General features: G+C 37.2%; 1 protein-coding gene across 3 annotated transcripts; it reads right to left on the minus strand.

Annotated features, from left to right (window-relative positions):
* Positions 1-4,661: 4,661 nt before the first annotated feature.
* On the minus strand, positions 4,662-12,625 carry mindy4 (MINDY lysine 48 deubiquitinase 4). 3 transcript variants are annotated; one of them, XM_015001084.2, is made up of 18 exons: positions 12,247-12,625; positions 10,656-10,775; positions 10,363-10,580; positions 10,020-10,278; positions 9,726-9,943; positions 9,569-9,621; positions 9,384-9,487; positions 9,175-9,291; positions 8,957-9,048; positions 8,355-8,456; positions 7,926-7,989; positions 6,874-6,939; positions 6,720-6,787; positions 6,555-6,618; positions 6,165-6,326; positions 5,774-5,954; positions 5,366-5,444; positions 4,662-5,216 (listed from the first exon to the last, which is right to left on the minus strand). In XM_015001084.2, exons 1-18 carry the CDS (start codon positions 12,304-12,306, stop codon positions 5,168-5,170), a joined length of 2,076 nt encoding a protein of 691 aa, XP_014856570.2. In that variant the 5' UTR covers positions 12,307-12,625; the 3' UTR covers positions 4,662-5,167. The 3 variants fall into 3 exon arrangements, with proteins under 3 accessions (XP_014856570.2, XP_014856569.2, XP_014856571.2); XM_015001083.2 differs by having other exon boundaries at positions 7,926-7,992; XM_015001085.2 differs by lacking the exon at positions 12,247-12,625 and having other exon boundaries at positions 7,926-7,992; positions 10,363-10,495.
* Between the last annotated feature and the right edge of the window lie 384 nt (positions 12,626-13,009).

The raw sequence follows: 13,009 nt of genomic DNA on the forward strand, positions 1-13,009 counted from the left end.
CCCTTTTTTTCTTGGAGGTCACTGCAGATCATCTGGCAGACTCTCGCATTTGCAGTCACTCACTTAATCAAGGCTATCAGATGCCTTGGAACGAACAGGAGGTTGAGCAATCCTTGCTCAGCCAAAAAAATAAACATACAGTAGATAAAACCATACAAAAAAAAAAAAAAAACTCCCACAAGAAAGCACAATTTTATGCTTGAAAACATCTGTTTAGTTCAAGGAAAGCGCTTGTGAGAAAACTCAAATGCAGAGAAGGGAACTGACTGATCTGTATCATCAAAAAGCAAAGTGTTTCTGGTGCTTGAACTTCTGAACACTTGTTACATGAGAGTGAAATCTGAACCTCTTCTCACATTGTGTTCCAGTTTACTTGTTCTCAGGCCAGATAAGGTTTATTTTCTCATGTGTGTTTTCTTTATCGCTCCACAATTAGAAGATACCAAACACTGCACATACGATATTAAGGAAATCAAGACAAACACAGTTGGCTTAGAATAAAAGCTCCCTTGTAATGAAATTCAAATTGACCATTTTAATTTTCTATAGCGTTTGGATAACTTTACACTAACAAAGCGCTATAACGTCCCCTGGAACCACAGAAGTGGGAGATTTATCCTCCCTTCTGGTCTGGAGAATATTGACAGTGATTGTTTTTTGTTTAAGTAATGAAACAAACACTGAGTCAGGCACACACTCGTACACACGCACACACAAGGGGGGTTGCTGATGGATAAGGTTCTGAGCAAACACAAACTACAAGCCAAAGATTACAACAGCTCAGTTCTCACGTCAGCTTGTCTCCACAGACTGAGCGGGAGCCTTTTCTTTCACAGCCTCATGCATTATTCACTAATAGTTTGGCTTTTTGCGCCGTCATTATAAACTCATCCGTGGAAAAAAGTTGAGTTGGTGAGGAGCATGTTTAATGGTGTGTACAGATACTGTCGCTGGGACTGGGATCTCAATCTAGGCAATGTTTCCAACTTGATAAGAGGTTTGTCTCGCAGGGCTATAAACCATGTGATAGCCTCTGCTCCACAAATCACAGCCTCCTTACGAATGGAGGAGTTCAGCTTTGAAATTTATGCTTCACCCAACCTCTGTATACTTGTCAAACTTACACACATAAATCCACCCTGAGCAACATGTGGCAAAATATGCGGTGATTACCTGAGCCAATTAAGGAAACGGCTGAAGCTATAAAAGGATTAAGCTGCTAAAAATACAGCTTGCACCTCGAGGGGACGCACAGGGGATCCCTTTCCCTCCGGGTGGGCAGGACAGGGACACTGGATCCTAATCTGCGGAGGATATCACTTATCTGGAGACAAACAGCACAGATTAGGAGAGGAGACAGAAGATGCACTGGGGATAGCATGTGGGAGGGCTTTAACACAATTACACACAAGCATCAAATCCCCTCTCTGGTACCTTTGAGAAATTTGGTGTAATAAATAGTAAACAGAGACCAAAGCCATGCCATTTCCTCCCTGTCAGACTGCATCCGGCCTTGCCAAAGCCCAGGGGTGAAGAGAGGAAACACCTTAATGTCGTCACCTTCTGCTCCAGTGTTATGGCCAACAGCTCCTTAAGCATTTTCATATTTCCAAACCACAAACTTCAGTATGCTTTGGGGAACTTTTTGTGGTAGACCAAGACAAAGTAGTGCACAACTGCACATTTTTATTAAGCCTCTTGTAATTTGATATGTCTAAATAACATCCATTACAAACAATTCCCACTTGTGAGATATTTAATCTTAGAGGTTTCCGTGACAACGCTAAGTTTAATGATCAGAAGCATGAAGACCAAAGGAACAGAGCAGACGGGTCAAGGGTAAAGTAATCGAGGAATTGAAGGCAGGATTAAGTTACTATGCAATATCCCGTTGAAATATTTCATAAACTCTTATTTAATTCTAGACCAAAATACAATTGAGAACCTTAGATAATACTTGAAAATTGACATTCAAATATGTTCTCCATCCATTCTGACTGGGTTTGACCCATTTTCTTTTTTTTTTTTAAGAAAAATAAGAAAATGATTCAGTTTGTAGATAATAAAAGCTGCTGGACATATCCCAAAAGATTTACACTGTTATTCTAACAATAGTGTCTTCACAGTTCTGTCTGAAATGTAAAGCAGCTGCAGCTGATTCAGAACCCTGGTGCTCATGATCTCACTAAAACTAGGAAAACAGACACGCGGGTTAAAAGTTCTTACACTGGCTCCCTGTAGCTCAGATAATATACTTTAAAATACTTTTGTTAGTTTATAAATAACTGGCTGGCTTTGCAACAGAATACATTAAAGATCTGATATTGTGTCAACCTTCGAGACCACTCAGGTCTTCTGGTTCAACTTAGGTCAAACATGGAGAGAAGCAGGATTCAGTTTGACTAAACACTGTTCAATTGTTTTATTCGTAAGAAAGTATGTTTTCAAAAAGCATGTCATTTTACTTCAACTCTAATTTTTGCACAACTTGGTTTCAATCTATCACATAAAGTAAAATACTTTGAAAGTTGTGGTTTAAGGTTCAAAAACCGTTAATACTTCAGCAGAACGCTGTGCTTTAATTCTAAAAGACATCGTCATAAGTCTTTATGGTGAATTTGAACGTCTGGTGCCATTCCTTCATTGCTGCTAACACCTCACTAAGGGCAATTCATTGGCCTGATTTTTGTCTTTAACCCTGCAAACATAATAACATGCTTGTCGAACAGATTTCATGCTGACACACATGGCATGGTTACTTATGACGTATATCAAACCACCTCTCCCCTCATGCGCAGAAGAATTTTGTGACAAAAGTGCACACGATAATCCAATTTTGGAGACCCTTAAGGCTTTATTCAGGCAAAGCATCTAGTGCATGCAGTAGCCACAGTGGCTGTAAAACTGTCAGAGGGTGAATAGATTTACGCCATGTCTCATGATTAATTCATTTCTCTTCTTATATCTTTTGGGGAATGCACAAATCCCTCATGAGTCACCAATAATATACATTCAAACAAGGCCTCAATTAAGGATTTGACAAATGAAAGATGAATAAGCTGTCATCATCACAGTGAAATCTTCCCCAACAGTTTCGTTGTGCCAAAGGGGAAATGTTGACAGTAAATGAAACGGGTTCTGTTTGGTGAAAATGTGTCGATGCACATTTTGACCCAAACCACAGCTGATCAGTGATTTGGTCTGTGGTGTGCAGCGGTTTGACGAGGAGGGAGCTGCTTGTTCTGCCAGCTGAAGGGTCTTTGATCCCCCTGTGCTTGAGGTGTTGGCAGTAAGTCTCTGCCACCCCCTCTGCATGTCCCGCACTGAGAGCGCTGCGATGCCTTTCAATTTGAAGAAAAACCAAAACAAATTACTGGAAGACATCTTTCTCTTCGATCCTTGTTATCTCAAACTGATGAAATCATGTGATCTGTTTATTGTACTGAAAGAAAAAGCTTGAAGCTCATGATTCAAATGAGCAAACAAAAAAAAAAAACTTAAGACAATAAATATGTTGTACTACAAACAGTGATATGTTTGATTATTTCTGCTTTAAATGTCAAAGTTAACAACATGTCTTAATCCAAATGTTAGTTTGAGCTGAACTGTGAAGTCAGATGATCAGTGATAAATACTTTACACCGAATGTCCTCATCACAGTTTGATTCCAGTGACAAAATTAGATACATTAATTTAAATACACTAATTAAACAACTGAGAAAAAATGGCTATTTTTCCATCAGATTCTCAGTCTAGTAACAGGTTAAAGCAAGGACGCCGTTTGCTGATTGGATATGATGCACACAACTTTCAAAAAAACAAAACGACGATCTTCGTTATTGTGGTAAAAAATAAAATAAAATAAAACACTTCCGTTTAAATGTGACTAAAAAAAACAAAATGTCCAAAATTATTTATACCCCTCTCACTAATAAAAGTGACACTACTACATACGAGCTAATGACTTTCCACTGATATTCTTTAAGGTTGAGAGGCCTCTGTCTAATCAGTCTCAAACTTTGAAACTTTAATCAAATTGAGCCACTTCATTTTTTATTTTTATTTTTTTGCCTCAACGAGATTTGCAAAGGACACGTAGGCTTTTCAGTCAAGACCCACAGAATCCAGCACTATGCAAAGATCTTCAAGATTTTACATCCAGAATTGCCCACATTCTTATACGTAGATGGCGTTGTTAGTGATCTTTGCTTTTGTTTTTTTTGTTTTGTTTTTTTAAAAAAAAACCTAACACTAATCTTGCAAGAGAAGGTGCCACTTTTGACTACCACATTCTCAGTTTCCAGTGTGCAATTATTTATGGATTTTAATACTTTATATGAATACCACTGTAACTTTGACATCTAGACATTTTCATCTGTTTATTCAAAGAAAACATTTGTTCACAATTAATCTGTCCAATTAAGATGTTTTAGAAAAACATGGGGTATTTGGATGCAGAGGCTTAAATATTCCCATAATCTCACAATCCAATAAATCAATGGGTATGAACAATTTTAGACAACCTCTTGCAAACATATCCACTCCATTACTTTAAATCTAAATCTGGCGAGTGGGTATGATTGATTTTGGGCAAAAATGTAAAAACCTCTGTAGGAGCAAAATAAGAAATAAATTTGTCAATTAAACAAAGGAGACATCACTGTTTGTAGAAAATGCTTGTTTAATTATCTGCCAAAAATAAAGTTTATATACATAAAATTGTGGTGGAAAGCATTTTAAAAGTATTGCTAAATAGTAAAAGGCCACAGAAAGTTTACATTTACAGTTTTTTTATGAAATCTTCAAGACTCCTTGTAAATAAAAGCAATCTCATTTAGGAGTAACTGTGATTAAAATGAAATATATTTGTGGTTAAAGGAAAAATGGTTATGGCAACAAGTACAATGCAGGAAATTGTTTTTTAATAACCACGTTTTCTAATTGTATTGATTTAATTTTTACATTCACATTTTTAAATTAGAATTTAAACTTTTAACCCAGACACTGAATTCATGCTGTGACTTGTTTTTTTTTTGTTCACCATCTTGTTCTTCTCTTTAGCATGTTTTGTAGGAAGAAGAATATAAATTTACAGTCAAAATAACAACATCAAAATGGTTACATTTGAACACAGCCATTATTTAAGCATTTTAAACAGCATGATTACTCAGAGAATTGGTTCGGTCTCATTCCAGTTGACTGATGCATCTTTCCACCTGCATGAAAACAAAACCAAGCTTTTTAGGACACAAAGAACAAATCCAGGTAAACACAAAATGATGTATAACTTTTATTTAATTAACCAAAGTTATCAGTTATTGTGCACATTAAGAAAAAGGAAAAAATGGGCAAAACAAGGTCCTACCGTGTCCTGATGCAGAGCTCAAGTGGAGGAATGAGATCAGCGTCAACTTCCTGGTGTTTCTGTGCCAATTTGCCGACAGCTGAACAAACAATTCACATTTTTAGTTTGGTTCAAATCAAAGTATTGCCATTAAAAGAAAGGTCCAAATAGATGAAAACTGTTAGTGAGGTAAAACATGGCAGCACAGCTGCTCATGCATACTCTAGGTCTAAATCAGTCACTGTCTAATTATACTGTAATTAGAATTAGTAGTATCGAAAGGGGAAAAAAAACATTAATCATCAAGTAATTCCTGGTGTCAGGGAATCAGGAGAAACAATCTATAAAAAACTAATAACATATTCAAAGCATTTGGCTGCATTTAAAAACAAAGATGATTAGATCTAGAGAACTACAATACAAACATACAAACAGTGAGGCGGATTTCCTCCTGCTGACTGGCCAATCCATCATAATAATACAAATCAAACTCCAGGTCTTCATCTTGATTGGTCAATAGCTCCCTCTTCAGGCCAAACAGCACACTGAAGTGACTTTCACTGCACACCACCCAGATGGGGTAAGGAGGAGACTTCAGGTAAGCCCCCACCTAAGGTAGACAATATGAATATTTAATGTTTTGGCATGTAAATGCTAGTCTAACACAATTGTTAAATGGTTTCTGTGTGCAGTAGGACTCCGCTGATGACAGAACAACTTGGTTTATGCTAGACAAAAGTTCAGCTGCTTTGTGATATTCTGTACTTGCAAGTATCCCAGATGTGTCTACCATCACCATGAAGAATTCAATACAGCTCACCTTACAGATATTATAATGTTCAAACAAGGACAGCAGGCCGACTTGGCATCTGTCCTTAATTCCCTTAAGCAAAGTCATGTTGCCATTTCCTGAGTCCAGCTCTACATCGTTGTCAAAGACGTTAGAAACCGCTCTGCCACAGAGCAACAGATTCACCAACTCCTGAAGGTAGGGGGGAAAAAAAAAGAAGACAAGCATGGATGAAGAGGTAGGAAAAAAGAGGAAATATACAAGGAACAACATTTAGACAGGATATTTAGAAATGTTTTTTTGTCTCTTGTTTTCTTCTATTTTGTACTGAACCAGACCTGGGAAATACTCAAATCCAGACTTTGTAGAAACTCTGTAAATTTGGCTTGACATTGTCCGACTTAAATAGATTGTTCAAACCTGAGTGCAGTAGCCATGAGCTCCTATCAGTGGGGTTGTATGCAGGTCCATGTCCTCTCTCACTCTGAGAGGATAAAAAAAATAAATTAACAACAATACAACCCAGTTCAAAGCAAGTTCTTCAGAATGTCTTGTTTTGAAGAGCCACAAAGGGTTTACATCTACTTTTCAATGGATCGAGAAAGAACAGCTGAGACGACCAGCAGAATGCATCCGAACATCCCCATTTCATACTGGGGAATAAAATACAAAGAGCAAAAGCATCAAAACAAAATATCTGGCACGCAAGAAAAATTGAGATAAGTGGCGAGTTCTTCACCTGCTCAATATGCTGCTCTAGAATGACCTGCAGATCTTTGACGTTATCCACAGAGAAACACGTCATCTGGATCAGAAAGATCAGATCAGATAGACTTGAAAATAAAAGCTTAACGAAAGACAACGGAAATATAGAAAAACCTAATAACTCAGCATAAAATCTTGGGCCATTTAATTATATAACTTGAATTTTTTTTTTTACAAATTAAAATTATATGCACAAGTTGGAATTTGCTGTGGATGATTTGCACAAGCTTAAACGTATATGCACCGATTCAGACGCCCTCTGGAGCAGACGTTTTGTATCTACCAACCACATTCAGATAATGGATGGACTGATGGTTTCGTGGCATGGACCCTAGCTAGTTTTAAGCATATACCATTACGCTTTGAATAGTGTTGAGGTCTAGACCATTTCCAAGGCGAAGCTTAGCTTCGCTTCAGTTTGGGTTTCGGATAATGGTCCGGTTGAAACCTGTTTTAACTAGTCAGTTGTTGATTTAGGGGGAAACTGAATAATTAGTCAGTTCACTTTGTGCGATGCACAACTATCACCGACAGCAACGCAGTCTGAAAAAATGATGCCGCCACCACTATGCTTCACATTGTTCTTTGAGCTGAAAGCCTATCAATCTTTGCTTTGTCTGACAATCGGCCTTTCCTCCTGAAGACACTCATAAAATCTTGCCTCATTTTGGAAAGTTACGCTGGTATTCCAGAACATTCCCATTTATAAAGGGCTTGATGCTTTGAGGTTCCTTCGTTGTTCCTGAACATCATAATAGAATCTAAAGGCGACCATCTTGATGAGGCTGAAAACAACTCGATATTCCAGTAGAACAATTATGCCAAACATGCATCAAAACTAGTCTTAGAATGGATAAAAAAAAATGTTAGACAAGTTTATAAAAATTATAAAATGTGTTTGTCCTAACCCTGAAATATCATTTAAAAAGGCCAAAATTAAGAGAACATTAAATTATATGATGGGTGTCCAGTATGTAAACCTCTGATGGAAACTGTCCTATCGTACAGACAGAAGAACCTTTGTACCTTTTCAAACAATCCCTCAGATCTGTAGTGTCCAAATGCGGTGAAATGGCTTCTTCCTGAATTTCTGCTATGAAAAAAAAGATGAAAGAAAGCAAAAGAATGTAAAGACTTTAAAAAAGTGGTACATCTGGTCAAGCAGTTCCATGCGGAAGAGTTTTCAGATAAATAGGTTTGACAGGTGGTGGAGATGTGAACCCAGTTTGTCAGAGACCACTCATCTGAATCAGACATACTGAACTGATCTGACCTTAGATGACATATTCTCACAACTTGAGATAAATATGAAAAGACAACGGTGTGGTTCTCTGTGCTAGCTAAAACCCTTTATTGACCTAAATAAGTAAGCTCAGGTTGCAGCAGATATTATGTTAAACAGTAACCTCAGCGTAAGAGGCAGGTATATTAACCAATTAACAGGCGTTGTCTTACATTGCAACTACAGCTTGTTTTTCCTCCCCGGCTCTCCACAAAACTTCAGCCAGAGCCAAAACAAGACAGTGTCTTCTGGAGCTGCTGGAAGGTCTCAGTCGTCTGAAAACAAAATGAAACATCAATCTTAACCAGCTTGTCTGCAATTCCAATCCAGATGATACAGACTTTATATAACAAACGAATACCAAGTTGTGAATAATTCTTACGTGGAAGGAAAATAACACATGGTTTCCTCTTTGCAGAAAACAGAATGCAAGTAATTGGTGTGCAGTTTTAGATTGGGATCAAAATTTTAACTACCACATAGAACCTTTTAATAAACCAGCTTTCAATTATCTTATAAATGAAACATGCTGACAGCAGAATTATGATGCGTCTATGACTTTGTTCAGGAGGAAAAGCGAAGCTGTCTTGGGAGAAAAAAGGTCGATGCAACAAAAAGACCAAACAGCCAGACTGACAAGGAAACAACTTAGAAAAAGTATATCACATAAAATCACAATAAAACACATTATAGTTTGTGGTTATGTAGTGCCAACATGTGAAAATGCTAGATTAAGACCCAGAAAGGCAAAGGTTTGATGTGAAAGCTCACTTACTGCAGGATAGCGTCTCCACCATCAGCATTTTCAAACAGAAGCTTCTTCAGAAAAAAAGCTTGAATTGATGCCAGGACTCCACAAGGACCACCCTAAAAAAAAATAAGAATTAATTAAAAAAAAAAAAAAAACAACTTATGAAGCATAAAGAGTGATTTCAATAATAAACACGAGAATAAATATGTACTTCAATTCATTTTAAAGTATGATAAAATCACCTTTCTCTGAACAATCCCGTATCTGAGGTCAGGTGTGTCAGAAAAAGTAAAACCCTGATTTTTCCACTCAGTGCTAAAACAACTTAAGCCGGAACCCAGAAGAATTGTTTTCAGTTCCTAAAAGAAAAAACGACCATTAAACAAACGAGCTCAAATCAAACAGAATCTGACCCTGGCTGGTCTCTGTATCAGTGCGGTCAGAAACACACCGTGGCATTGCGATGGTCCATGGGACGGCCTGGAAATGTAAACTTTGAAATGGCTCTATGAAGAGGCACTTCTTCTGGCAGACCACCAGAGTCATCAATGTCATCTGAAAATGTAATAAAACAAATCCATTTGACAAGTCAAGTTGTTAAACACATCTATGACATTTCTTTCTATCAGGGTTTACCTAAAACCATCTCAGCCACGTTCAGCTCATGGGCATCTGGTTTCGTCTTTACTCTTCAAGAAACAACAAGATACAAAAAAAACCTCTGATAACGTTCTGAATACACTTTCACTACTATCAAAACGTAAAATCCAACTGGTAACAAATGAGTATTTACTTTATTGTGTTTACTGTTCTTTGTCCTTTACTTCTGAAGCCCTTTTCTTCCTGGTTTTCCTCTTTTGAATCAACGGACTCTATATTTCGTTCTTCCCAGCTGGATGTGTTTTGGACAGTCAACTCAGGTCCATCCTGAGACTTCCTGCTTTCCTCATCCCTGATGAACAATGGTTGAGAAACTTCGACCCTCCGACTCTGCCTTTTTCTGTTAGATTCCTGAAACGAAAACATAATTTGATTAGGGAGGAAAAATATCAGAAATATACCATCTACTGTTTTCTAAGGTAAATACCTGAGCTACTGGTCCGGTCACCATGCCTCGCCTGATGCGGCTAGTTTTGTTTTTCGAGGTGACCCCAGCAATTAAACATTTACTTTCTTTCTCTTTTTGGGTGAAGTTCTCCTGTTTAGAAAGCATTGGTTTCTGGCCTTCTTGGAAATCTGTGTTGTCAATTAAGAAATCATTTGGATTCAAGGAAGTGGGTCCATCCTTCTTAGAAGTCATTGATAAATCTGTCAAAGGAATGCTGCATATTTCTTTCACTTCAGAACTGTAAAAAAAAAAGAATGCCATGCAAGTAAAATATACTAGCTTCAATGGAGTAAAATAATGCAAGTTTGTAGCTGTTAAATACCTCAGTTCACTGTGTTTGCTAGGATAAATGGCTGGTGTAATTTCATCTGCTTTTGTTTCATTTATCATTGATGGCGATCCTGCAGGGTAATCAGATGTTGAGCCTGTATTTGCGACCACATGTTGCAAGTCTCCTGTGGGGATATGTTCATGGTGTAACCGTTCAATGTGATGCTTCACGATGATTTCCAACAATGTTTTCACAGGCGATTTCTGAACCTGCAATTTTAAGAATGTCAGTTGCAGACGATTTAGTCAGTTATCTATATAAATGTGTGGCATTTATCGATTTACCTTATTTTGTCTGTAGAGATCTTCGATGTTAAGCATCTGCTTCAGCAGTGATCGGTTATTGATACTGGCCGGCGTGCGTGGATGTTCCTCATCCATACAAGCAATGGTCCTTTTCAGGCCCTGTGCATAAAAAATAAAAAAAAACAAAAAAAAAAAACAAAGGACGCATGAATGTATGGTAGGATGGGTGGATAGATGGAAGGGAAAACAAAGAGAGGAACATTTATAGATGAGGAAATTTTGTTTATATACAGCAATAGTAAGAAAAGCTCATTGAGAAGGCTAGCTCCCAGTGCAGGAGGTGAGAGACAGAAGAACTGTCAACACAACACCAAGGAGCAAGATCAGATTATTCCTCCTAGAAGCTGACTAGAAAGGAAGACATTATAACCATCACTACTCCCAACAAACTCAAAACACTATTTGCTTAGTTTTTTTCTTATTTTAAATAACATTCCTGCTGTTATTTTCACAATTCTGTTGCTTGTAGAGTCTATTGTTGTTTTGAAACACAAATATCCTTGCATATTTTTCTTTACGTGATCCTTTTAATCTGAATATGCCAATTTTAATAAATGTACTACTTTTCTTATGTTGGAAATGTGTCCTTACTGTACAGTCTGTTATTCAGATTCTTAGATATTTTTACCTTAATGCAAATATGCCTGCTTCCACTTATCTTTAACTTGCTGCTGGTAAACTTGAATTTCCCCACAATAGGACAATGAATGATATTTTTATTGTATTCGTGCATTAGTGTGACCAACAATTAAAGGAAAAACTTCAAAATAATATCATTGGTACGCTGACACATACTGTATAAAAAAGATAAATGAAAAGTACTAATTTATTTAAAAATCTCAAACTTCAATCAATGATACTTACTGGGCAAACAGTTAGTATAGTGACTTTATTTGTTCAAAATTTGCAGGTAACAATTGTGTTATGATTTATGAGTGTCTTTAAAGAGCTTGTTCCAGAGGAAAGAAAAATAAAAGTTTAATCCCGCCTCAATGTAGCTAGTTCTGCTCTAGGAAACAGAGTAAGATGGTTCAACTCTTACTCTGTGAGTAGAACTCATTAATCAGTTTATTAGGCTCAAGAACAGTAGGAAAAATTATAAAATCTTCAACATTTGAGCTGCAGCTGCTGATGTGCATCACTTTTCCCTACTGTTTTGACTAAGTTTGTTGCAAATCAGACAAAGCAAGTACGCTGGTAAAAAAAAAAAAAAAAAAAAAAAAGATTAATGATAAACAGAAAACATGTAAAGTCTGCTCCGATTAATATATTTCAATTGCTTTATCAATAAATTGCATATTAAGACACATAATAGTCCTAATATCGCTCCAACCTACAGCTTTTCAACCACTTTGGGGGGGTTTATGCTTGATTCAGTTGTTCCCTTTATATATGTAAATGAAAAAAATTAAATAAATAAAGCAAAAAGTCAGCGTATAACATGGAACATATGTCCCAAAATAACATGCTAACCACTGAGAGGGTAATGCTAACACGAGCTAGGTAGCTAGTTAGCCAACGGTTTTCACAGAAACAGAGTTCTGTTGACACCTAGTCTTCGCTGACTTACCTTCCTGCTCAGATATTCCCGCACTAAAGACGAAGAAATCTCTTCCACCGAAGGGACCATGATAATGGTAGCGTGTCCAGCTGCAGGAAATTCAACAAAAAGCAGCAATTGTTGGAATGAAACGGCGGTGGGCGGTATACGCTGCCCTGCGCCGACAGCGCAGATCTTCCGTTAGGTGGACGGAACAATAACGAGACGAGATCTCCCACCAGGAGATACTATTGTTGGCAAAGTGTTTTCTGAAAGTGGTGCCTCCTCGGTTGTGTCTTTAACTAAACGAAATTGTTGTACGTTGACAAATTGGTTGTCAGATCTGGAAAACTGATGTTTGGTGGAGGGTATCAACATGTTTTATAGATCAGTGAAACTGCGCAGTTGGTTGTCCGTCAATGCCTGTTACCATGGTGATAAGTGTCGCTCTGGCGTTCCACAAAAATATCCAGAAAAACTATCATGGTCACCATAAATCCTGTAATTTTGATATCAGGTTCATACGGAAGAGGATTAGAGCCACTGGGAAAAAATAAAACAGTTTAATCTCAGAATTCTGACTTTAATATCAGAATTCTGAGAAAAAAGTCAGAATTCAGATTTTTTTTTTTTTTTTTTTTTTTGCAGTGGCCCTAATCCTCTTCCGTAGGTTCAGTAATATCCAAAGAATAAAAGTAAACCTTGAAAGGATAACGTTTAGCTTTATTATAAACAATCAAAAAGCTGTTTGTCTTTGGTAAATGTGTGTCACAGTATTTTCCAGAGGTTAAAA

Source organism: Poecilia mexicana, unplaced genomic scaffold (assembly GCF_051168715.1).
Source record: "Poecilia mexicana isolate PSO_F unplaced genomic scaffold, ASM5116871v1 scaffold_4, whole genome shotgun sequence".
NCBI classification, from domain to species: Eukaryota; Metazoa; Chordata; class Actinopteri; order Cyprinodontiformes; family Poeciliidae; genus Poecilia; species Poecilia mexicana.